Consider the following 27,434-nt stretch of genomic DNA (forward strand, 5'->3'; position numbering starts at 1 on the left):
TATCCATCTGGCACAGTGTTAGGTTTAATCGCTTTTTTTTCATTTGTGTTTAAAGTTATCTCTTTACAGCTCTTCCTTTCGTGACTGTATCCTTCTTAAATTGTTGCAATGTAGTTCCCGTTCTACACTGCGCTGCAAAGTGATTAAGTCTGTGACACTTTGCACAGGTTTTACCGTATGCTGAGCATTTTTTACTGGGTGGGCATATCCACAACACTTGCATGTCATGACGTTATTGATGTCATGTGTAAAATGGCCACTGTCTGGAGCTGTTTTTTCAAGTGTGCCATGTTGTCAGCCATGTTGTTCGTTTTCGGGACACTTTCACGGACCAACATTTCAGTATATTGATTTTTCGCCAGTTCGCTTGCACGACATATACTAATGGTGTCTTCTAACGTTTGATTGGCTTCGTGATCTTTCTCGCAGATTTTAATTTTTAACAATATACAATTTAATCGCGCAGAAGGGAGTCTGCTAAAATGGAAAAGTTACAGCTCTGTGCTTTGAGCCTGAAATCTGTAATAAAGCAGTCAAGTGTTTCACCTGCTTTCTGGACTCTTTTCTTGAAAATATACCTCTCAAAGGTTTTAATAATCTGAAGTTCGCAATGTTTGTTGAACTTTCCGATGACGGTACCTTTTTTTCTTTTATCATACTCATTCTCAAAACGGAATGATTTGAGTATTTCAAATGCTTGCGGTCCTGCCATTGTTAGGAACAGCGCTATTTTTCACTGATTACTGCCGCTTCAAGGTCTAAGGCTGAGAGATATAACTCCATTGTTGTTTGAAATTCTTCCAGTTAACACCAACTTTATCCGTTGTCCGGAATTGCTTTGGAGTCTTCAAACCCTCCATTTCTCTTTGACTGGGCAGTTTTTCTCGACATTACTGCCTTCCACGAGGTAGTTGCGAACAGAGCCTGGACGACTTTTTTTTTTCTTCACACTTTTTTTTTACACAGAAATTTTTTTTCTCACTAGGCTTTCCTATTGTACCTTAGCGAGCTTTTTCCTGGTACCATATGATGTTCTCTGTTCTCTTGGTCAGGATGGCATGGATGTGTAGTGTTCAACAAAGAACATCAAGCATTGTTAACTAACAAAACTAATTTATTAACACTACTTAGAATTGGATTCGAACCTCACCTTGAGAGGATTGATAAAGATTGATAAATAAACTATGCTATAACTTTAACTACAGGATCTCCAGAACACACAACTTCTGTCTCACGCATAAACACCTTCTCCCAGAATCAAGGGTACAACATGATTCAAGTGATTGCTCTTGATCACCGTCTGGTGGTAGATGTTTTCACGTGAAATTGTTAACTCTTCATTCACTATACAATAACCATATTGTCACAAATTTCACTTTGCAGGGGTCGGTAGAGGGGTTACCCTGAGGTGGAAGCCGCTATTGATTTCTTCAGGGAGGATTGAGGGGTCAGCAGGGACGGGGAGGATACTGGGGGGATAAGGCAGTAAATGAATAGGAAAGTGCGATGTTGGATTCGGGGGACGTTGGAGATTTGTGGTTGTTTGTTCAGGTTGATGTTATTATGGCCTTCTGATATTTTGTGTGTATATGTATATGTTAAAAAAAGCCTTGAAACATTTTAAAATAAATTATTTTCTGGAGGAAGTAAAGTTGAGTTTATTCAGCACACGCTCACTTTTTGTTCACAATCACATTTAACAATTATCTTGAAGAACTGATTAAAAAGCTCCGGCAGGAACTGATTGACTTGGACATGCCAATGATTAGCAATCTCAAAATTACAAAAAGCCACATTCCAAAACGGAATTTTTACATGTTCAGCATAGCAATAGCAACAAACTTGGTGAACTGCGCTGAGGGGAATGACCTGTGAGCACAGGACCCCAGACTGGGACGAGGAACACCCCGTGTATGGACTGTCCCAGGTGGGTCAATGGGAACTCCATGTAGACATAGGGGGAGTCATTCTCCGCCGGCGGGAGTCTCCGTTTTGCCGGTGCCCGGGGGTTTCCCGACGGCGTGGGGCTGCCCCACAATGGGAAACCCTATTGAACGGCCGGTGTTACGGAGACTCCCGCCGGCCAGTCGGCGCAGAAATGTGGCGGGGCGGGTAGGAGAATTTCGCCCCTGGTCTCAGACTAGGCCGAAGTGTACACAGTGTACACAGGGCCCCAGACTGGTCTGAAGTGGAATTCCTGTGTACACACGGTCTGTTCCAGACCGTGCTGAGGGGACCCTCCCTGTCTAAGGGTTTTCACTGGATATGAGGAAGGGTCTGATTCCCAGGGCAACGCAGCAACCTAACATGAAAGCGTGATGTGAGATGTTCTGAATCGCCCTCTGGGGGAGATTTATCTTTTTCTAACGGTGACTGTGCTGGGTCCACCATTTTGTTTCTGGCTCCTGCTCCATACCCTGATTGAATCATAGAATCATAGAATTTACAGTGCAGAAGGAGGCCATTTGGCCCATCGAGTCTGCACCTACTCTTGGAAAGAGTAACCTACTTAAGCCCATGCCTCCACTCTATCCCTGTAACCCTACCTAACCTTTTTGGACACTAAGGGCAATTTATCATGGCCAATCCACCTAACCTGCACATCTTTGGATTGTGGGAGGAAACCGGAGCACCCGGAGGAAACCCACGCAGACATGGGGAGAACGTGCAGACTCCGCACAGACATTGACCCAAGCCGGGAATCGAACCTGAGACGCTGGAGCTGTGAAACAACTGTGCTAACCACTATGCTACCGTGCTGCCCTGTGATTGGCTGGTGATGGTGAGTAGCTCTAACAGAGAATAACCAGGGTGAGAGAATAGCTCCTGCATCATGGGTTTTGGAGCAATAAATATTGTCCCAGGAACACTGACCGAGGTTACTTTAATAAGAACAGGAAAATGCAGGGTTCCCTTATTGAGCACTACCGTCAGTTTGAGCACTTTCCTCCTTTTGTTCTCTGATTATTGATAGCAAGGTGTTTTGTTTCTCATGTCCCAGCTAGTTGCGGTTTGCTTTGGTCCCGGTGTGACAATAAATGGGCGGCACGGTAGCACAGTGGTTAACACTGTTGCTTCACAGCGCCAGGGTCCCATGTTTGATTCCGGCTAGGGTCACTGTCTGTGCAGAGTCTGCACGTTCTCCTTGTGTCTGCGTGGATTTCCACCGGGTACTCTGATTTCCTCCCACAAGTCCTGAAAGACGTGCTTGTTAGGTGAATTGGACATTCTGAATTCCCGTCAGTGTACCTGAACAAGCGCCGGAATGTGGCGATAGGGGCTTTTCACAGTAACTTAATGTAAGCCTACTTGTGACAATAATAAAGATTATTATTAAAATTCCATTTTGTGTGTGAGAGAGAAGGATAAAAAATTAACAATTAGATCAGAATAAGGCAACAAGATAGGAAAGCAATGAGCTGCAATGGCAAGAAGGTGTTCCTATCAGTACGCAGAATTGGAGAGGAAGGATCGAAACATATTCAAGGCTCGTGCTGGTGCCCACTCTGGTACCATGTGTCCAGCTCCCTGAGGAAGAGAGAATGAAGAGTTAGGATCAATGGACATCATCACCACCCTGGTAATTCTAATCCACACACCAATTCCATTTCCCTTCCTGAACTAGAACCAGCCCATAATGACCAGTATCCATGGAGGTTGGTTGCTAGGCACTGCATCAGTGGTGTCATAAAGCAATTCCATGACACTTTGCCTGAATATTGTAACATCGCAGATGGAACTTGGCAACAGTGAATTTTATTGATAACAATGTTGCTGTGCCAACCAGCTAACCAATATTCAAACACGCAAATCCGATCACAAATGTTATTGCTGTGGGTAGATTTGCAACTTCCAAAGAGTTGAGCCATTTCTCCTTGACAGGAGACATGAGTTGCTACCTCCTAATCGATACTGTTCTTTTTACTGAGAGTTGGAGTACGGGACATTAATACCCAAGCTCAGCGAACAGCAACAAAGAACAATAACCAGTGACTGGTTGATGCTGACCCTCTAGGTTTTGGGAGTATCAAACTACAGGAAATGAGGATGCCTGTATATCAAGACAAGCATCTACCACCAACATCTCAGGTCAGCTCGGGATGGACAATAAATGGCAGTCTTGTCAGCAAAACTCCAGAGAGAATTAAAATAGACTGGAGGGTGGAGTGTTACAGAGTCAGTGCAAGACGAAAGAGGGGGGAGTATGATAGGGCTCAGTTTCTTGGGAGGGTATAACAGCGGTCAGTGGGAAACTTGATGTGTCGTCGCACTGATTGGAAAAGTTAGCAATTTGGTGCAGAGGAGGGAGGAGCTGCTGTTTTTTTTGTTTCTGAGACTTGTATTCGTTCCCTTAAAACTTGAGGCTACAAATATTCAGAATTCTCCCCTGGTATTTCAAGTTTAGTACAAGATAATGGGCCTGATCTTCCAAACAGTGCTAATGTGATAGATCTGTACTTTAGTCAATATATCTTATATGTCACCGCACTATATATATTACTCGACAGAAATTTAAAACTGAGCTTCATGCGTGAAGTAAATCCAATCTTTATTCAGTCAGTATTGTAGATGTGTCTTATCAAGTCAGTTTGCTTGCAGTTTTCAAAAGTTTGTTTTGTCCAAGCAAGTACAGGTGACTGAGTTAAATTCAATATAAATTACAGCTCTGATGTTTTCTTCAAGTTAAAATACACGATACAGAGAAGTTGAAAATAAACAAAATAGCTTCTTCAGAGCAAAGCGTAGGAAATAGTTAAAGACAGGAAATAAAGATGATTCCGGAATAATTTGCTCATAATCGGCACCTATTTTTAAGATATTTGCTATTGCTAATATTCTGTCCCCTGTCTGTCTGTGATTGGGTCATAATAATTATAGTTAATTTTATTCGACAGAAATGACTGTCTATCAAATTTTTAGTATGGTGTGACTGCATCATTTTATTCCCAAATTTCTTTATCAGTTCTCAAGACCACTGGACTAGGAACTTTGCCCAGATGCATATGGTAATAATTATGTAACGAATGTGTGTGTCTGGGGTTTTAATCTGATCATTCTCGTGATATTCAGCAGTTTTCACTGCCTGTCTGTTTGAACTGTATGACCTTAGAGAAGCCATTTTGAGCCTAAATCACTTTAAAAAGCCATTTTGATTTTGAAGCATTTCTTCCTTTTAAACTTATTTTATATTAAAACTAGATTTCTATCATAATGTTAATTGCAGGGATCATTGCATACTTATCTCTTTGCACCCTTTCAGCTGGGACCTTCAATTGCAGTTAGAACAACAAAGCTTTGATGCAGCCATCCAAGAGAAAACTGGTGGAGACCTCATTTTATGAGGTAGGTTTTTAAAGTCTCAAATGTATGGGTGGGTGAATGGATAAGTGGATAAATGTATGGACGAGTGAGTGGATGGTGAGATGGGAGAGGATAGATGGACTTCTGGGCTCTCAGCCAAGCTGAAATTGCCCAGGCCTCCATTAAAGTACTGAAGTTCCTAGGCTACAGAGAAAACATTCCTTGACTGCTGCCAGCTAGGTCAGGAGTGCAGGTTGTGGGCTCATGATCCAAACCCTGCGAAAAAGGCATTAGTGAAAATTGGGAATTCTGGAATCGGACCCCGGCTCCATTTTTAAAGTGATCATGATGCCATAATATACACCAGTATATTATGGTGCAGACACACACACACATACTGATGGACATGCAGTGGGACCAATCAGCATACACAACATCGCAGCCAATCACCAGTGAGAGCACACGCACTATAAAGACAGGGGACAGGAGAGTTCCCGCTCATTCTAGTAGCAGCCAGCTCGGAGCACAGAGCTCACAGCCTGCAACGCAGACATTCACCATGTGCTGAGTGCATCACCTGGTTAGGACTAGGCAAGGGTCAACAGTTAAAGCTGGTATTGCATTTACCCACAGTTCAAGTATGTTAATACAGTTAACCTTATAATAAAATAGAGTTGCATCACTTCCAGTGTTGGTGACCTGTTTGTGATCCAGAACACCCAACACATCATGGTACAAGGAGTGGTTGCATACTAGCACTTCTGAGACCCACCTGCAACTAATCAACATTCCGGCATCCTGAAGTATGGAGAACATCAACCCGCCGCCGCCGCTCCACATCGCCGGCAATCTCGGGGTCAATTGGAAGATTTTTAAACAGCGCTTCCAGCTCTTCCTCGAAGCCACGGACAGGGAGAACGCCTCGCACACCAGGAAGATTGCTCTGCTCCTCTCCACGGCCGGGCAACACGCCATCCACATCTTCAACTCCCTCACATTCGCAGACGACGAGGACAAGACAAAGTACAAGACGGTTCTCCTCAAATTCAATACCCACTTCAGCATAGAGGTCAATGAAAGCTTCGAAAGATACCTGTTCCAGCAGCGCTTGCAGGGTAAGGACGAGCCTTTCCATTCCTTTTTAACACACCTCCGCATCCTTGCGCAGTCCTGCAGCTACGGGCCCACTTCCAACTCCATGATATGCGACCAGATCGTATTTGGTGTTCTGTCGGACCCCCTGCGTCAGCAGCTCCTCAAAATTAAGCAACTCACCCTACCGACTGCCATCAGGACCTGTGTCCTGCATGAAAATGCCACCAGCCGGTACTCCCACATACAGGCGGCTGAAAGGGCGCGGCAACATCCCCACGAGGCGGAACGGGTCCAAACAATTGAACACCTCCAAGGCTGCAGCCTGGATGAGGGTGGACATTCCGCGCGCTTTACGCGGCCTCCCGCGCTTGTAGGCGCCAAACGAGGGGACGGTGATGTGGAGGAACGTGATGCGCAGGCGCGCACCACGCAGGACCGCACCGCACATGCACGGTGGCGCAACGAGCGTACTGGCGTCACGATGAGCGGCAACTGTGGCTCCGCCCATTTAAAGCGGCAATGTCCTGCAAAATCGTGACAGTGCCTACGATGTGGCAGACTTGGCCACTATGCTGCCTGCTGTCGCATCGCTTCAGCCAGCCTCGCAGGAACGTTCGGGCAATTCAACCCACGTTCACCAAGTTCGATTCCGACTTTCCGCAGATCAGTGACACCGAGGACCCGAGGGAGCCTTTTCGAGTCACTGTTATAACAAAGAACAGGCTGTCCCCGAATCAAAACCACCAGCTGCTGTCGGTGCACAGCATTGATCCAGACGACGAGTGGTGTGCCACCCTGACGGTCAACCGATCCCAGATACGATTCCGCCTGGACACTGGTGCTTCTGCTAATCTCCTAGCGTGGTCAGACTTTCAGACCCTTGGGGTTAAACCAACATTTCTTCCGTCGCCCTGCCAACTAGTGGACTACAATGGCAACGTCATTCCTGCTACCGGTTCATGCCAACTCGAAGTGACGCACAACTCGCGAAAAGCCATCCTTCCCTTCAAGATCGTGGGCTCCTCGAAGGACTCTCTGCTAGGCGCACAGGCGTGCAAACTCCGAAACCTCGTTCAACGAGTACACTCTCTCTCTCCAGAGGACACGTCTGCCTTCCAGGATGCGGACTTCAGGGCGCAACTCAATGCCATCATCGACCAGCACCGCAACGTTTTCGAAGGCATGGGCACGCTTCCATACACTTACAAAATCCTGCTCAAACAAGATGCCACGCCTGTGGTTCATGCACCTTGCAGAGTCCCAGCACCCCTCAAGGACCACCTCAAGCAGCAGCTGCAGGACCTCCAGGACCAAGGAGTGCTCTCCAGAGTGACGGAACCAACCGACTGGGTCAGTTCCATGGTGTGCGTAAAGAAGCATTCCGGCGAGCTCCGGATCTGCATTGACCCAAAGGATCTGAATCGCAACATAATGAGGGAGCATTACCCTATCCCCAAGCGCGAGGAGATCACGTGCGAGATGGCTCGGGCCAACATCTTCACCAAACTTGACGCCTCGAAAGGATTCTGGCAAATTCAACTAGACAGGTCCAGCAGAAAGCTGTGTACCTTTAATACCCCGTTTGGCAGTTAATGCTACAACAGGATGCCATTTGGGATTATATCGGGATTAGAAGTATTCCACCGGATCATGGAGCAAATGATGGAGGGCATTGAGGGTGTGCGCGTCTATGTTGACGACATCATCATTTGGTCCACCACCCCGCAGGAGCATATCAGTCGCCTCCAGCGCGTTTTCAAACGAATATGGGACCAAGGCCTTCGCCTCAACAGAGCCAAATGTTCCTTCGGCCAGATGGAACTCAAGTTCCTAGCGGACCACATCTCCCGGTTGGGTGTGCGGCCGGATGCGGACAAGGTGGCAGCCATCACGGCCATGCAGAAGCCAGCGGGTAAGAAGGTGGTCCTCCGATTTTTGGGCATGGTCAACTTCCTGGGGAAGGTCATCCCCAACCTCGCCTCCCATACCACAGCTCTCCGGAACCTGGTTAAGAAGACGACAGACTTCCAATGGCTTCCCGCCCACTAGTGCGAATGGGAGGAGCTTAAGACCAAGCTTGCCACGGCCCCGGTATTGGCATTTTTTGAACCCACGATGGAAACAAAAATTTCAACGGATGCCAGCCAATCCGGCATTGGGGCGGTGCTCCTGCAACACGATGAGACCTCATCATGGGCCCCCGTTGCATATGCGTCACGTGCCATGACCCCCACGGAACAGCGCTACGCGCAGATCGAAACGGAGTGCCTGGGCCTGTTGACTGGGGTCGACAAATTTCATGATTACGTGTACGGACTCCCCCAATTCACTGTTGAGACCAACCATTACCCGCTGGTCAACATTATATGAAAAGACCTGAATGATATGACCCCTCGTGTCCAGCGCATTCTGCTTAAACTCCGGCGGTACGATTTCCAGCTCCTATACACCCCGGGCAAGGACCTGATCATAGCCGACGCTCTGTCCAGGGCAGGCAACACCCCGTGTGACCCAGAGGGGTTTGTCTGCCTGGTTGACGCTCATGTGGCCTTCACGGCCTCCAATCTGCCGGCCACGGATGAACGCCTTATCCACATTCGCCGCGAGACTGCGGCTGACCCCCTACTACAGCGTGTCATGCGCCACATGACGGACGGGTGGCTCAAGGGCCAATGCCCGCAGTTCTACAATATCAAAGACGATCTGGCAGTAGTCGATGGTGTCCTCCTGAAGCTGGATCGCATTGTGATCCCGCACAGCATGCGCCAGCTAGTTTTGGAACAGCTACACGAGGGCCATCTTGGCGTGGAGAAGTGCCGACGGAGAGCCCGAGAGGCTGTGTACTAGCCCAGCATCAATGAGGACATCGCCAACACAGTGCTCAACTGCCCCACCTGTCAGCGGTTCCAGCCGGCCCAACCACGTGAGACCCTACAGCCCCATGAGTTGGTCACGTCCCCTTGGTCTAAGGTAGGCGTTGACCTGTTCCATGCGCTCGGCAGGGACTATGTTCTGATTGTAGACTATTTTTTGAACTACCCGGAGGTCGTACGCCTGCACGACATCACATCATCGGCGGTCATCCGTGCCTGCAAGGAGACCTTTGCTCGTCACGGCATCCCACTCACTGTGATGTCGGACAATGGCCCCTGCTTCGCGAGCCAGGAATGGTCCAACTTTGCCAGCAGGTACAACTTTGTGCATGTGACATCCAGTCCCCTGCACCCCCACTGCAATGGCAAAGTGGAAAAGGACGTCCACATCGTCAAACGGCTCCTCTGCAAGGCTGCCGATGCAGGATCCGACTTCTACCTCGCCTTGCTGGCCTATCGTTCGGCCCCACTCTCCCTGGGCCTGTCGCCAGCCCAGCTGCTCATGGGTTGCACCCTCAGGACCACGGTGCCATCCATTCACGTCCCAGACCTCGACCACGTTCCGGTCCTTCAGCGGATGCAACAGTCTCGCGCACAACACAAGGTGGCGCATGACGCTCGGGCGACTGAGCTCCCTGCTCTGGCGCCGGATGACAACGTCCGCATCCATCTTCCGGAGGGTGGCTGGTCTGCAACTGCTGTGGTTCTTCGGCAGGTGTCTCCCCGCTCGTTCCTGGTTCATCTGCCAGGTGGTTCCATTCGCCTCCGCAATCGGCGTGCCCTTCGTCTCGTTCCACGCTCGCTACGTGATCCTCCACCGGTGCCACGCCCTCCTGTTGACCCCAACCTGGACTATGTGGAGATTCCGGTTACTCTGCATCCTCCTCACTCTACTGTGGCCCAGCCCGTTCCTCAGCCGGTGGCTCCTGACCCACCCTTGAGGCGGTCAACCAGAATTCGTCGCCCACCTCAGAGACTTGACTTATGAGTTTTACAATGTTGCACTCTTTGATCTGTTCTGTTATCCTGTTTCATCATTCCAATAGTTTGTATATAATGTTCATTTCGTTGTTGGTGTGACACCCTATTTCTCTGCACCAGGCACCTTCCCATGTAAATAGATTAGCCTCATGTACATAGTCATGAAAATAACACGCACACACATAGTCAGGTATATTCACTACACAATATTTATTGTCACGCAGGCACATGTTCTTTATATAAAAGGGGGATGTCATAATATACACCAGTATATCATGGTGCAGACACACACACACACACTTATGGACATGCAATGGGACCAATCAACATACACAACACCGCAGCCAATCACCAGTGAGAGCACACGCACTATAAAGACAGGGGACAGGAGAGTTCCCGCTCATTCTAGTAGCAGCCAGCTCGGAGCACAGAGCTCATAGTCTGCAACACAGACATTCACCATGTGCTGAGTGCATCACCTGGTTAGGACTCCATAGCTCCTGACAGGAGAAATGTGGGCACCTTAGAAACTGATGATAGTGACATTGGACTTGCTGATTGCTTTGTGTCAGGTTTTGTAGTGGAGGAAAACTCCAGCAAGATATAGTTTTTAGCAAAGGTGCAAAACATTGACTCAATAAAATTAGGATAAACAATATAATAGTAATGAAGGACATATTAGCACTGATGAGTGACAAATCCACAGGAACAGAAGGTTTCCACCACAGGGTTTAAGGTAAGTAGGGGTGAATATTGTAGATTCCCGAGTTACAATCTTCCAAAGTTCACTCAATTTGGAAACCATTCCTTTAGATTGGAAAATAGTGAATGTTACTCTGCTATTTTACAAAGATTATGGGAAACCAGGGGTTTATAAGCTTGCTAACCTAACATCAAAGGTTGGGAAATTGCTTGAATCTGTAATTAAGGATAGAGGAACTGAACATTCAAAATTTTCAGCTAATCAGAGAGTGTCAGTGTGGATTTGTAAAGTCATGCAGGACGAATCTAATTAAATTTTTTGAAAATGCAACTGAAGTAGTGGACAGGGGAATGTCTGTGGATGTTATTTATATGGACTTTCAGAAGGCATTTGGTAACGTTCCACATAAAATACTGTTAGCTAAAATTGAAGCCCATAGACTTGCTGGTAAATTATTGTCTTGGTTAGGAATTCAGCTGAACAGAAGAAGACAAGTTTAAATAATGCACAGGTACAAAAAGCAAAATACAGTATTTGTTGGAAATCTGAAATAAAAACAGAAAATGCTAGAAATAGAGAACCTGGCAGCATTTGTGGAGATATTGTGTGAATGGCCAAAGACCTTTATTTAGCTACAGTTACTCAAAGTGATACGATGTGACTAGTTGTGTCCGGCTAAGTTCTGTATTGGTGCCTCAACTGTTCATTGCATTTATTCATGGCTTAGATATTAAGATAGAAAGTCACACATCCAAATTTGCTGTCAAAGATAGGCAACATTGTAAGCAGTGTAGAATTAAGCATAACATTTTAAAGAGTTGTTGATGGATTAAGTGAATGGGCAAACCTGTGGTGAATGGATTTCAAGTTAGGCAAATAATAAAAATTAATGAAAGAATTTCAACAAAGTTTGTACACGGGTACATTATAGTTCAAAGAAGAACTAATAGTTTTCGGCAAAAGCGCAGAACTGAATCTGGATCCTGGAAGTTTTAAAAGGTTGTGGCAGCTGCTGTGGTGCAATTTGACACTGCTATCAAAATGTGTGCAGAGTTTTCTGAGCAGGTTGTTGGATATAGATTTCCACAAGTGCGATGGAAAAAATAACTTATGCCGGTTTTCATTTTATGGAGCCTCAACCAGGCAGGGGACAAGCCCCTAGGAAGAGCTGTGTCATTGTCATAAAGTTAATTTAACACAGCATGTTGGGGGAATGTGCCCCACTGGGTGTCTTTTTCAGTTTTAAAACTGAAATTAATAGATTCTTGTTCACAAAAAAGTAAGAGGCGATGTGAGGCACGTTGGGTATGTGGAGGTGGGGGCCACAGATCAACCATGATCTCATTGAACGGCAGAACAGGTTTGGGAATGCGTCAATTGAGTATCACGAGGGTCAACATCATATAGGTTCATTCTACTTTTGTCTGGGACAATATTTCTACCTCAAGCAAGTTCACCAGGACAGATTACCTGGTCTTGGTCATATTTCTGGTTCTAGAAACTTGCTGGCACAACTTTGCTGCAGTGACCCCGATATTACAACAATAACTGCATTTTAAAAATAAATAATTGACTAGTGTTTTTGGACAGGCTGAGGTCAAGAAAGGTGTGTATATAAATGCAAGCTCTTCTTTATCTCTGAGATTAACTGTAGCAATCACTCTGCTTCATTCAGTGATGTGGAATCAGAATGTGTCTGGTTTCATGTCATACTTTTATTTCTAGGTGCAGTTTCCACTATTACGCACATGATTCTAGATTAGATCTAAAGGAAAAGCAATGTAAAGAAGTGGGAGTTACCTTGACAGTCAGGAAGGTGAGGTTCCCATATCGCTCGTAGAACCCTGCGATCTGGTTTCTGTAAATCCATGGCTGGTAGTCCATGGTTTTCTGGTAGTGAAACAGCCAGTGAGTTAATAATTCATTGGGAATGACACACCTCTCACTGAAGCTCAAAGGCCTCCACACAAGCTGGAGATTATATAATGACCTGTAAAAGACCTTGCTCACCGACACACTGCTGGGCAGATTCTGAGAATAGTGTGAGAGGGACAGTTCAGAGATTGTGGGCAGTATTTTCTGCCCACTCCTTGGCATGTTTTGCTGTGGTGGAAGTGGCCCGCTGGTGACAGGATCACCCTGTCCCGCCGCTGTCAACGGGATTTCCCATTGTTTGCGCTGTCCTCCACCAGGGATCCCGCGGTGGGGGATCGCCATTAGTGGGACTGTGTGATCCTGCCAGTGGGAATAGCTGGAAAATCCTGCCCTGTGTCAGGGCGATTCTGTCGACATAGACCTTTCATGTAGATGGGACATTGGGAGTGCTGAGCTCATGTCAGCATCTGGGTCACAGCACAGTCCCATCTGCAAGGTGCAAACTGCTTAACTCTTTAATTAACAGGACTGTTTACCCCACTCCTGCACCATTCCACCTGAGGTTGCTGATCCTTGTTTAGATTCAGTTGCACAGGTCTAATACCTTTCCCAAGGTTACCAGCCTTCATTTGGTGAGCATGTTGACACCGTCCAGGACAATAAAGCCTATCCAACACTCTAAACATCCACTCCCTCCTCCGTAGGCACACAGTAATAGCACTGTGTACCATCTGCAAGATCCACTGCAGTAACTCACCATGGCTCCTTCGACAGCATGTTCCAAACCCGCGACCACTACCACCTCAAAGGACAAGGGCAGCAGATACATTGGAATACCACCACCTGCAAGTTCTCCTCCGAGTCCCTCACTCACTTAACTTGGAAATATATCGCCGTTCCTTCACTGTCCCTCGGTCAAAATCCTGGTATCTACACCACATGGACTGTAGTGATTCAAGCAGGCAGCTCACCATCACCCTCACAGGGCAATTAGGGATGGGCAATAAATGCTGGCCTAGCCAGTGGCATCCACATCCTGTAAATATCTAAAAACTGAAACGTCAGCAGACACTTCATCATCGATCCAGGCCTTACCCCACACCCATCTACACTCCTTCCACAGGGTCAGTGATCAGTCACAGGGAAACTCCCACTTATTAACTCCCTTTCATAACTTCAAACATGTCCACTGCCCCACACCCAGAGCTGGATCAGCTGCCTAACTAAGCACAGAATGTGATAACAGTATTAAAACCTGAAACGTTTACAGAGTCACGGAGCTTTATAAATCAATTCGGAACATCTAAGCTTGAGTCTGAGTATCAAATACATACCTTCTGATTCAGCGACTGCACAAACCAGTTATCCCCCAGGAAGTTACAGACCATGTCAATGTCCCCGTTATAGACCAACGCACGGAGACCCTTGCTGAGCAGTTGCAGATAGAAGTCTTGCATGTTGTCATAGATACGTTGGTAGTTGTCACTAACCACTGAACTGCAGGGGAGGAGAATGTTTAGCTCAGGTTAGAATAAATACAATAAATAACTCAAAATTAATCCAAGATTCAGTTCATAACTTTATAAGGAAACTGAGTAATCTAATGGTGGCATGGTCTAATCGAAGTGTTTAAAGTTATTAAGGAGTCGAGACTTCCGGTGGCGGCCATGGAGTGAAAGATCGCACATTTGGCAGCTCCCGCTCATGGTGGTCTTTTTGTGGCTTTTACGGCGGATTGTTGCAGGAATTTTGTAAAGTAAAGGTGTAGAAGCAGGAACAGAAGGAAGGTACCCCCAGTTTATGGAGCTGCGGCCCAGAAAAAACCTGAAAAAGAGGAATCGGAAGTTGGTGGCGAGTGAGGACCAGATATCGAGTGTGGCAATGGCAGATGTGCAGGGTCCGGCCCACCAGCTCAGTGGTGGACGGACCAGCTGGTGAGCTTCCTAAATGAGAAATTCACTCAACAACGTTAAGAATGTGCAGAGGACCTTGCCCGGGCGGTGGACTCGATCAGGGCGGTGGTTGACCACGTGGAGGCGAGACAGATGATCCAGGGATAGGCAGGGGAGCATGAGGAGCAGCCACCTCGATGGCAGCAGAGATAGGGATGCTGCAAGACCAGCAGAGAGACTGCTGTAGAAAGTGGAGGACCTGGAAAACCGTTCTCGGAGGCAGAACATTTGGATCGTGTGTCTGCCGGACGGAAGAGAAGGATCGGATGCTGATGTGTATGTGGGGAAGATGTTGGAGAAGCTGCTGGGAGAAGGTGTGTTCGACAAGCCGCTGGAGGTGGACCGGTACCACAGGGCACTTTTGCGTAAGCCCCAGGGTGGTGAGCTGCCGAAGGCGATGGTGGTACAATTGCATCGGTTCCTGGACAAGGAACGCATTATGAGGTGGGCCAAGCAGACGAGGCAATGTACGTGGGAGGATGCTGAGATCCAGGTGTCAGGACCTGGGAGCAGAACTCGCAAAGAGGAGGGTGAGTTTTAACAAGGTCAAGGTGGCTCTGTATGAAAAGGGAATAAAGTTTGGACTGTTGTACCCAACCCGCCTATGGGTGACCTATGGGGTCGGGAACTGTACTTTGGCTCAGCGGAGGAAGCGGTGGACTTTATGAAAGATAAACTGATGAGAGAAGGAAGACCTTGAACCTTGACTGTGGGGAACTAAGTCATGTTTTGTAAAACTTTTAACCTTTGACTTGCGATGTTCGGACAGACTTTGGAGATTCTGTATATATTTTTTCTGTTTTTCTGTTTTTCGTTCGGTTCTGTTTATGATTAGGTTAAACTGATAGTACTTTGTTAAGGGAGGGACCTTGGGAGGGACTGTTTTTTTTTGCTCTTGCCATTGTTTTGATTGTTTTCCCTAAGAGCGGGGGGGGGGGGGGGGGGGGGGAGGGGAACCAGCAGGAGGGTAAGAAACTAGCCGCCAGGGGCAGGGCTGCCAGGCTAGCTGGGAGGGCTAGTTCACGGAAGCAAAGTGGGGGTGAGCTGAAGATGAATGTAGGGGGGGGGGGGGAGATGGGAGGGGGGGGGGGGTTAGACTGTTAACGGGGAGGGTACTTTTAAGTTGTGGAGGAGGAGAGTTGATGGCGGTAGCTGCCTGGGGGCGGCCAGGTGAGGTGCGGGACATGGGCCAAGGACTGGCCTAGGAGAGGTTATAGCTGACCGGCAGGGGAGGGGGGGGTGGGGTGCCCCCCGACTAGGCTGGTCACGTGGAACGTCGTGGGCTAAATGGGCCGGTCAAAAGGATCCGTGTGTTCGCACATTTGAGGCAACTGAAGGCGGACGTGGCCATGTTGCAGGAGACACACTTGAAGGTCAGAGATCAGGTTAGGTTGAGGAAGGGATGGGTCGGACAAGCGTTCCATTCGGGATTGGACTTTAAAACGAGGGAGGTGGCAATCCTGGTCAATAAAAGGGTGACATTCGAGGTGGGGAAGATAGAGGCAGACCCAGGGGTAGATTCACCATAGTTAGTGGGTAGCTGGAGGGAATGGCCGTGGTATTGGTGAATATATATGTCCCAAAATGGGATGATGTCGAGTTCTTTAGGAGGGTGCTAGGGAAGATCCTGGACCTGGATTCACATCGACTATGGGGGGATTCTTTAACACGGTCCTGGATCCGAGACTGGACCGGTCGAGTCCCAGGTCCGTAAACGTGTCAGCTATGGCAAAAGAGCTACGGGGGTTTATGGAGCACATGGGAGGGGTGGACCCGTGGAGATTTGGGAGGCCAAGAAGTAAGGTGTTTTCATTCTATTCCCATGTGCATAAATGTATTTCTTTGTGCTGGACAAAACGCTGTTGGCTGAGGTGGTGGATACTGAATATTCAGCAATTGTCGTGTCAGACCATGCCCCACACTGGGTAGACCTGCAAGTGAGCAAAGGAAAAGCCCATCAGCCGCAATGGAGGTTAGATGTAGGGCTGCTAGCGGAGTACGAGGTGTGTGAGCGGGTGAGGGAGGCCATTCGGGGATACATAAGGATCAATGATACGGCTGGGATCTCGGCAGGGGAGGTGTGGGAGGCACTGAAGGCAGTTATCAGAGGGGAACTCATTTTGATTTGGGCCCAGAAGGAGAAGGCTGAACGGGCAGAGTTGGACAGGCTGGTAGGCCAACTTTTACAGGTGGACAGGAGGTATGTGGAGTCTCCCAATGAGGAGCTTCTGAAGGAGTGTCAGAAACTGCAAATGGAATTTGGGCTCCTGTCCACAGGTAAGGCGGAGGCGGCAGCTGAGGAGGGTAAAGGGGGTGGTGTATGAACACGGGGAAAAAGCCAGCAGGATGTTGTCGCATCAGCTGAGGAAGCAGGAGGCGGCGACAGAAATTGGGAAAATAAAGGAAATAGGGGGGAAGGTGGTTGTGGATCCGGCAGGGGTGAATGATGTGTTTCGGGAATTTTATAGTAGACTATACAAATCGGAACCCCAGCCGGGGCGGAGGGTATGCAACGATTTTTTGAGGGGGCTGGAGTTCCCGAGGATAGATGAGGAGTTGGTGGAAGCCTTGGGAGGCCCAATTGGGCTTGGGGAGATTATAGACGGACTGGGGCGATGCAATCGGGTAAGACTCCGGGACCTGATGGATAACCGGTCGATTTCTACAAACGTTTTCCGGGTTGCTGGGGCCGTTCCTGGTAAAGGCTTTTAATGAGTCCGAGGAGCTGGGCGTGCTCCCCCCAATGTTATCACAGGTATCGATTTCCCTTATTCTGAAGCGGGATAAGGATCCAGAGGACTGTGGATCGTTTAGGCCGATCTCTCTTTTAAATGTGGATGCAAAATTGTTGGCAAAGATCTTGGCCACGCGCATCGAGGATTGTGTCCCGGAGGTAATAGGGGAGGACCAGACGGGATTTGTGAAGGGATGTCACCTGACTTCCAACATTAGACGGCTCTTAAATGTGATAATGATGGGGTGCGAGGTTGAGGTGGTGGTAGCTATGGATGCAGAAAAGGCCTTTGATCGGGTGGAGTGGAAGTACCTGTGGGATGTTCTGGGAAGGTTTGGGTTCTGGTAGGGATTTGTTAACTGGATCCGGCTGTTATATCAGGCACCGGTGCCGAATGTAAGGACCAACCGGGTCCGGTCAGAATATTTTAGTTTGCGTAGGGGGACGAGACAGTGGTGTCCACTCTCCCCACTACTGTTTGCTCTGGCCTTGGAGCCCTTGGCAATGGCGTTTAGGTCATTGAACATCTGGCGGGGGATAGTGAGAGGGGGGGTGGAGCATTGGGTTTCACTCTACACCGACGACTTGCTCCTTTACATAACAGACCCGTTGGGGGGGATGGCTGGGGTCATGGACATATTCGAGGAATTTGGTCGGTTCTTGGACTACAAATTAAACATTGGTAAGAGTGAGGTGATTGTGAACCAGGCACGGGGGGCAGGAGAGGCGACTGAGGGAGTTACCGTTTAAAGTGGTGGGAAGGAGTTTTAGGTACCTGGGGATTTAGGTGGCTAGGGACTGGGGCCAGCTCCATAAGTTAGATTTGGGCAGGGTGATCGAGCAAATGAAAGGGGGCTTCCGCAGGTGGGACATGCTCCCGCTGTCATTGGCGGGGAGGGTACTGTGAAGATGACAGTCCTCCTGAGATTGCTGTTTGTGTTTAAATGTCTTCCAATTTTTATCCCGAAGGCATTTTTCAGGAAGGTGAACGCAGTGATCTCGGGTTTTGTATGGGCTGGTAAGGCCCCGAAGGTGAAGAAGGCACCTTCCGGAATGGGGGCGCGGGGTGGGGGGCTTGGCCCTTCCGAATTTGATTAATTATTACTGGGCGGTGAATAGATCGATGGTTAGGAAGTGGGTAGTGGGGGAGGGGTCGGTGTGGGAACGAGTGGAGGCACCGTCCTGTCAGAGTACGAGTTTGGAGGCTTTGTTAACAGTACCTCTGCCGTTCTCGCCGGCTCGGTACACCACAAGCCCAGTGGTGATGGCAGCCCTGAGGGTGTGGGGGCAATGGAGACAGTACATGAGACTGTAGGGGGCATCGGTGTGGTCACCGATCTGTGATAACTACCGTTTTGTTCCGGGCGGCTGGAGGGGGCTTTAGGAGGTGGCAGCGGGCAGGGATTGAGAGATTTGGAGATCTCTTCATTGAAGAGGGTTTTCCGAGCCTGGAGAGATTAGAGGAGGAGTTTGAGTTACCGGGTGGGAACGGATTTCGGTACCGACAGGTAGGGGACTTTCTTCGGAGGCAGGTTCCAAGCTTCCCTAGCCTCCTCCTAAGGGGACTACAGAATAAGGTGATGTCAAAAACAGGGGGCGAGATTCTCCACTCCCGCGCCGGTTGGGAGAATTGCCTGGGCCGCCAAAATTTCCCACGACGCCCGTCCGACACCTTCCCGCGATTCTCCCAAGAGGCGGGAATGGCCCCTTCGAGTTCCACGGGCCGCAGGCCGGAGAATCGCCCGAGACACCCAAAATGGTGATTCACCGGCACCCCTGCTATTCTCAGGCCCGGATGGGCCGAGCGGCAAGCCCAAAACGGCGGGTTCCCCCCCAGCGCCGTCCACACCTGGTCGATGCCGTCGGGGACAGCGCGGGAATGCTGGGGGGGGGCAGCCTGCGGGGGAGGCGTGGGGGGGGAGGGGGAGGGGGGATCCTGCACAGGGGGGTACCTCAAATGTGGGGTGGCCTGCGATCGGTGCCCACCGATCTTCAGGCTGTCCTCTCTGAAGGAGGACCTCCTTCCTTCCGCGGCCCCGCAAGATCCGGCCGCCATTGTCTTGCGGGGCGGACTCGGAGAGGACGGCAACCACGCATGTGCAGGTTGGCGCCTGCCAACCCGCGCATGCGCGGGTGACGCCAGTTATGCGGCGCGGCCGCGTCATGTATGTGGCGCCGCCTTTACGCGGCGACAAGGCCTGGCGCGTGTAGATGACGCGGCCCCTCTCCTAGCGCATTATCGGGCCCTGAATCGGTCGGGATAGGCGCCGTTTCGCGCCGTCATGAACCTCGACGCCGTTCACGACGGCGTGGGCACTTCAGCGCGGGAGTGGAGAATCCCACCCAGGGGGAGGGAAGGGTCTTGGAAATATATGAGGAATTGATGGAGTGGGAAGGGGTCCCAATCGGGGAGGTGAAGAGGAAATGGGAGGAAATTGAAAGTTGGATTATGAGAAAAGGCCTTGAGGAGAATCAATTCATCTTCATTGTGTGCCAGGCTTTGCCTGGTCCAGTTCAAGGTGGTCCGTGGGGCTCATATGACTGTGGCCTGGATGAGTGGGTTTTTTTGTGGAGGTGGAGGACAGATGTGGGAGGTGTGGGGGAAGCCTGGCGAATCACATACACATGTTTTGGGCGTGTCCGAAGCTCAGGGGATTCTGGCAGGGATTTGCAGACGTCATGTCAGAGGTCCTTGAAAGGAGGGTTACCTCGAGTCCAGAGATGGAAATATTTGGGGTGTCGTAAGATCCGGGGGCCCAGTAGGGGAGAGAGGCCGATGTTTTGGCCTTTGCCTCCCTGGTGGCCCGGAGACAGATTTTGCTGGGATGGAGGGACTCGGAGCCTCCAAAGTCAGGGGTGTGGGTCAGTGACATGGCCGGGTTTCTCAGGCTGGAGAAGATTAAGTTCGCCTTAAAAGGTTCAATTCAGGGGTTCACTCGGAGGTGGAAGCCGTTCATCGACAACTGGACACAGTCTGGGCCACAGTCATCAGGACAACTGATCGTCAGCAGAAGGTGGGGGGGGGTGGGGGTGGAAAGGGAGGCATGGCATTGTAGAATAAGGATAGGGAATCTATTATTCGCTACTTCAAGAATAGGGCTGCACAGTAGCATATTGGCTAGCACTATGGCTTCACAGAGCCAGGGTTCCAGGTTCGATTCCTGCTTTGGTCACTGTCTGTGCGGAGTCTGCACGTTCTCCCCGTGTCTGTGTGGGTTTCCTCTGGATGCTCCGGTTTCCTCCCACAGTCCAAAGATGTGCAGTTAGGTGGATTGGCTATGATAAATTGCCTTTAGGTTAGATGGGGTTCCTGGGTTACAGGGATAGGGTAGAGGTGTGGGCTTAAGTGAGGGGCTCTTTCCAAGAGCCAGTGCAGACTTGATGGGCTGAATGACCTCCTTCTGCACTGTAAATTCTATGGGCAGTCAGACGGTAGGGCAGGGGGAAAGTTGGGTATGTTATTGTGATGCTGTTGCGTGTGTCGGACTGCTCTGTTGTTTAGAATGTTTAAATGTTAAAATTATAAATGCTTCAATAAAATGTTTTCTGAAAAAAAAGTTAGAAAGGATCGATTTTCATGAATGAAGGGGATTAAGGGTCAAAGAACGAAGGCAGCGAAGTGGAATTGAAATCAGTCATGATCTAATTGAATGTCAGACAGGCTTGAGGGGCTGAATGGCCTCTTATTGATGCTCGTATTGAACAAACCCACTTGTAAATTCAGGTAATTGGAGCATTCCAGTTGCTGATACTTGAATTCATTTTCTCTCTTACAAAACAAGTTTTTAAAATAATGTTTTCATTTCAGCATTTGTGTGTACATATATCAAATACAACCACAACTACAAAGAGTGCAAACAGGAATTTACATCGCAAATAAATATCAAACATTACACCGTCCACCTGCCTTGCAGCTACCCTCCACCTCCCTTACCTCCTTTTTAAATCCCAACACCACCGTGCCCCCCCCCCCCCCCCGCCCCTCTGACTCCTTAACTATTCTTGAAGTAGTCGATGAACGGGCAAACCCCTCCACAGTCCCCCTCAAGGTGAACTTGACCTTTTCCAATCTGACAAATTCTGCAAGGTCACTCCCCCCTTTTCGGCGGCCCCAAGTCTCTCCATTCCAGCAAGATCCGTCTCCGGGCTACCAGGAACGCAAAGGCCAGCACATCGACCTCTCTTGCTCCCTGGACTCACGGGTCTTCCGACATTCCAAACATTGCCACTTCTGGACTCGGGACTACCTTCACCCCCAATACCTCAGACATAAATGCAACAAACCCCCGCCACAATCCCTCTAGCTTCGGACAGCCTCAAAACATGTGGACATGGTTCCCAGGCCCACCCGCGCACCGCCCACACCTTCCTCCAGCCCCTCAGAAAATCTCCTTATCCTGGCCACCGTCATGTGTGCTCTGTGGACTAGCTTGAATTGAATAAGGTTAACCTCACACACCAAGAGGATGCATTCACTCTCCTCAAAGCCTCCCCCACCGCCCAGCCTCCAACTCCCTCCCCAGCTCTTCCTCCCACTTGCGCTTGACTTCTCCTATCGGGGCGTCCCTCCCAGTCCATTAGTTCTTTGTAGATCTCTGACACTCTGCCCTCACCCACTGCTGTTTTCGACACCACCTTGTCGGGAGAGAACGGCACCTGCTTCCACACACAGTCCTGCAAGTATCAGAACCCATTCCCTCTGGGCAACTCATAATCCTCTACCAGCCCCTCTAAGCTCGAAAAGCTGTCCCCAATGAATAGGCCCCCAAACCGCTCAATCCCCACCCGCCGCCACCCCCGGAACCCCGTGTCTAGCCCATCCGGAGCAAACCTATAATTCCCACAGATCGGTGCCCAAACCGAGACCCCCTCCAGCTTTAGATGCTGCCGCCATTGGACCTGTGGAGTACCAGGCCAGTGGGAACGGCAGAGACGCCGTCAACAGTGCCCCTAAGCTCAATTCCTTACAAGAGGCTGCCTCCTTCCGCTCCCATACCGACCCCTCCTCCACTACCCACTTCCTTACCAAGGCTATATTTTCTGCCTAGTAATAGTTCATCAAATTTGGCAGGGCCAGCCCCCCCTCACCAGCAGCCCCCCCCCCCACCCCACCCCCTTCCCCCCAGTCCCCCCTCCTCCCCAGCATCCCCGCTCTAGCAGCACCATCTTCACCTGTGGGGCTTTACACGCCCTCACAAACCCTGAGATCAGTGCATTAACCTTCCTAAACAACGCAGTTGAAATAAAAATCGGGAGGTTCTGACACAGAAATAAAAACCTCGGGAGAACCGTCACTTTCACAGACTCCACCAGCCACACCAATGACAGTGGGAGCACGTCCCATCTCTTAAAAGCCCCCTCCATTTGCTCCACCAGTTGTGCCAAATTCAATTTATGTAGCTGCTCCTATCCCTGCGCCACCTGGATGCCCAGATACCTGAAACTTGCCCCCATTACCTTGAACGGCAGCTCACCCAGTCTCCTCTCCTGCCCCCTCGCCTGGACCGCAAAGACCTCACTCTTCCCCATGTTTATTTTATAACCAGAGAACTGGCCAAATTCCGCCAATATGCTCATGATTCCCCAATACCTTCCAGTGGGTTCGATGTATAAAGCAATAAATCGTCCGCATACAGTGAGACACTATCCCCTGCCAACTCCTTGACGCTCAAAGCACCATTGCCAATGGTTCTATTGCCGAGGCCAAAAGCAGCGGGGAGAGTGGGCATCCCTGCCTGATCCCACAATGCAACCTAAAATATCCCCAACTCACCCCTTTGGCCTCCCTAACACTCGCTGCCGGCGCCCAGTACTGCAACCGGACCCAATCCACAAATCCATGCCCAAACCCAAACCGCCCCATCTCCTCCCACAAGTGGTCCTACTCCACCCAAAGGCCTTCCTCTTACAAACAAGTTAATGTAATATGGATTTTAACCAGCAAGATCACCAAGGCTTATTGTTAAGAATACATGTTATAGAGAATATTAATTTGTAGTGTTTTTATTTGTAGTGAACAGCTACTACTTTATAATGTTATTGACTGGTCAGGTACACATGCTGCACTTTTTGCCAAGAACAATTTTGCTAAGCAAAGGACAATGGCTACAGCAACAACTGTGTTGCATTTGTGAAGGACTTAAACTGCTTTATTGAGACAGTGGCTGAAACTAGAGAGGTCATGTGACTTGGTTCTTGGGTGTAAAAGATACTGGATTTGAACTAACAGAGAGATACAGCCACAGGGGCAACAACCTTATCTCCCCCTCTCTTTCTCTGGAACCACTCTCATCAAAGCTCAGGGTTTTGTGACTTGAAAACCCACCAGAACACCTCATTGCTGCAAACTGAGGGGTCTTAGAAGCAGATCCCGAACAACACCACTGTCCCCAAGAGAAAAGAGAATCAATAAATCAAAACTGTTTCAAACAAAACCCAAATACCAGCAGCTCCTGTGGAAAGTGACCTTTCAGCTATAAACGACACCCGGATAATCAGTGAGTATTTCTTTCTCCCTTTACTTTTTACTTGATCGAGGTTTAGATCTGATACTCTACAGAGTTTTAGTTTATTGTGTGTTTGTTGTTCTTGTATTAGTGGGTAGTTGTTCATATTTGCATATTTTAAACCTTTTGGGGGGCACCGGCTCTAGCACTGGCTGGGGGCGGGGGGCCCCGGATGAACCGGGCCCCTCTCCGGCAGGTCCTGTAAGACACAAGACGGCATGTATGGTTAGACAGCCGGACAGGGCTGGGGTTGAGGGTGTGGGGAGGTGAGGGATGAGGGTGAGGGGAGTACCGGTATCATGAGGATCCGCAACTAGGCTGGGGGTCTGACTTTCTCGCCCGCCGCCGATCTCTGTGTCGGCGACCTTCCTTTCCTCCGAGCCGCCGACCACGCCCAATGCCCTCTGCTCGGGCATGGTGAGGAGCCGCATGTCTGGTGGCTCCCCTCCGGTCTTCTCCCACTCCTGGCGGTTGTGCGTGGCCTTCTCCTGGGGCATGGGGTGGGGAGGGGCAAACACAAGCAACGACACTGTTAGTCAGTCCGGTGCATGCAGCCCAGGGTTTGGCTAGATGTTGGCCTCAGTGGCCAAAGCAACCGGCCATTGCGGCTGGCATGGGTGCAGGCATGAGGGGCAGGGTGGGTGTTCAGACATCCCTTGGGGGGAAATCCGGGTTACATGTGTGTGGGGGGGAGGGGGTTTGGTCCCAGGGGCACAGCGCTGTCTACTCACCCTTGCCGCCTTGGGAGATTGTGCAGTTTCTTCCTGCGCTGGATGCCAGTCCAGGCGATGTAGCCCATGGCACTGACCGCTTCTGCCACCTGCGCCCAGGCACGGCAAACGGTGGCGCCTGGTTGCCTTCCTCCCTGGCCGGGGTACATGGTCACCCGCCTCTCCTCCACGGCATCCAGAAGAATCTCCTCAGGGTTACGGGGTGAATTTTAACTCTTACCCACAGGAAGTAATTGGTCAGCTGCCCAATTTACACCTCCCTGACTTTCATTCCCACTGACCCCATTTGTAGGGGTTGTAAATTGGCCGTTTGATCTTCAAGCAGAAACATTCACCCACTTTTGAGGTTAGACTAATTCGACAAGATGCCCAGTTTACCTCCCTCCAGACAAATCTCGGCCACAGCTTACAAAACTAAGGACCATGCGCTGGAAAATGGGATTAGAATAGATAGGTGCTTGATTCCCATCGCAGACAGGATGGGCCAAAGGGCTTCTCTCTGTGCTGCAAGACTCAATGACTGTGACACTTCAGTGCGTAATGAGGGAAAGCTACCCTACTGGAAGTGCCGCCAGTCAACAGTGTGTCTTGTCAATGCTGCCAGAATGTCCTCTTACCTGCAGAGTTCCCAGGGCTGGACAAAGTCTGGGATGTGCAGGGCCTCTCTCACATCTGCACGATTTAGCCAGGTCCACTGAGCAGTATCATTGATACATAGGGGAACATTGCCACTTAATATAGCTGGTTTCTGATAATCGAGAAAAGGAAAGTATTAGTAGCACACAGATACACCACGTGATGCACACACAGGCCAAAGATAACCAGTGTATCACAGAAAGATAGGTGAGATCATTTTTAAAAGGTACTGGACCCTCCATATAATTAGGAAATATTTTACAGTGAGATCAGGAAATATCTATAAGGAAGGAGAGTGAACCATTAGGATTTTGTAGATTTGGAAATGAGGGTTGGGCACATCAGAATTGTGCAGAGAGTGAATAAAATGGGGTCTGGTCCACAGCGAGTGAATAGGATGTGATTGGGCTCATCGGGATTCTATACGATGGGAATGAATGGAAAGAGAGTTGGTATATAAAATAGAAATAGACAGTTTATACCTCTGGCACTTCAAACTGGTAAAACCGGAAGAGGTTCTTGAGCTCTGTACGGAACCGCATATTACTTCCTTTTACTCCCCCAGCACAATTCATATAAAGCGCGTACAAGTTGAGTCCACTATAGTAGAGGATCGTGAAGACTTTGTTGACCTGGAAAGAAAATAATTTTTCACCGACTGTTTTCTCAGGTTATCTGAATACCCATCACTTTGTCAAATTTGTAACACAATTGTCTCTCTGTCCAACTGGGAACACACATCTGGGCTTATATGACAGTCACACACATAAATACATGAGGGCAAGTTGATAAGGCCTTTGTAAAACATTATGGGATCCTGAGCTTTATACACAGAGGCAGGAAGTGTGAAATTAAGGAAGTTTGCTAAATGAGATGTTAAACTGTCAACTATCGTATTAGAAGAGATGAAATCGGAAGATATTCTACGGTGCTATTTGAAGCAGAATAGGGGAATCCCCTCCATGTTCTGGCCCTCGGGGGGGCGGCATAATGACAATGTCACTGGACTAGTAATCCAGAGATCCAGGTACTGCACTGGGAACATGGGTCCGTATTCACACTATAGAAGCTGGTGGCATTTAAATTCAATTAAAAAGAACAGACAGCTGGAATTGAAAGTGAATCTCAGTAATGGAGACCTTGAAGCTCCCGCTTATTGTTGTAAATACCCAAATGGTTCAATAATGTCCTTCAGGTAAGGAAATCTGACATTCTTATCTGATCTGCCCTCGATGTGACTCCAGACCCACAACAATTGGTTGACTTTTGTTGACTTTCTGAAATGGCCAAGCAAGCTAAGGGCAGTTCGGGATGGGCAACAAATGCTGGCCTCGTCAGTGATGCCCATATCCCATGAATTATTTTTTTAAAATCTGCAATCAGCAACATTCAAAAGAGATGATCTGATAGATTACATTGCAATCTGTGGGATCTTGCTGTGTGAAAATTGGCTGCTTCATTTCCAACATTACCTAGACTTCAAAAGTACGTCATTGGTTTTCAAGCAGTTTGGGATGTTCTGAGATTGTGGAAGCACTAGAAATACAAGACTTTCATATATTCACAGGGTGTGGAATCAGCGAGCGAACGAGCTGCGTGCAATAAGTGAATGAGGGGAAACCTACTGATTCTCGGCAGTTACTGTTGCTGTTGGTGACAAAGTTGCAGGATCCACCGAGGCAGCAGTAGTTGTTGAGGTTTTGCCACAATCTTAATCAGGGAAGAAAGAAAGAGAAAATTGTAATTTAAGTCACAACATTGGATCGTGCTTCTTGTGTGTTGAGGGCCAGGCACCCTTATCATGAAATATCATGAGATAGTTCCCCTCCTTCCCTTCCCATCCCTTTACCCCAGTCTTTTGGTATCCTTTCATTGATCCTCCATGCACTCACTGAGTTTCTTATCTCAGCTGGTAGGAGCCAACAGTTCAATATTGAAATGATGTCGCCGGATAGGTAATCCATGGACCCAGTCTCATGCTCTGGAGGCAGGGGTAAAAATTCCACCATGCAACTGGTGGAATTTAAATTCCATTAATAAATCTGGA

General features: G+C 49.0%; 1 protein-coding gene across 1 annotated transcript in view; it reads right to left on the reverse strand.

Moving 5' to 3' along the window:
* Positions 1-3,145: 3,145 nt before the first annotated feature.
* The window catches only part of LOC140430870 (lysosomal protective protein-like), a 44,550-nt gene continuing 20,261 nt past the window's right edge, over positions 3,146-27,434 (reverse strand). The window contains exons 6-11 of the mRNA XM_072518633.1: positions 27,013-27,097; positions 25,870-26,019; positions 25,369-25,499; positions 14,163-14,325; positions 12,754-12,843; positions 3,146-3,528 (exon numbers count right to left, since the gene is read on the reverse strand). Coding sequence (XP_072374734.1) covers positions 3,445-3,528; positions 12,754-12,843; positions 14,163-14,325; positions 25,369-25,499; positions 25,870-26,019; positions 27,013-27,097 — 703 coding nt within the window. The 3' untranslated portion in view covers positions 3,146-3,444. The remainder of the gene's footprint in view (positions 3,529-12,753; positions 12,844-14,162; positions 14,326-25,368; positions 25,500-25,869; positions 26,020-27,012; positions 27,098-27,434) is intronic.

Source organism: Scyliorhinus torazame, chromosome 10 (assembly GCF_047496885.1).
Source record: "Scyliorhinus torazame isolate Kashiwa2021f chromosome 10, sScyTor2.1, whole genome shotgun sequence".
NCBI lineage: Eukaryota > Metazoa > Chordata > Chondrichthyes > Carcharhiniformes > Scyliorhinidae > Scyliorhinus > Scyliorhinus torazame.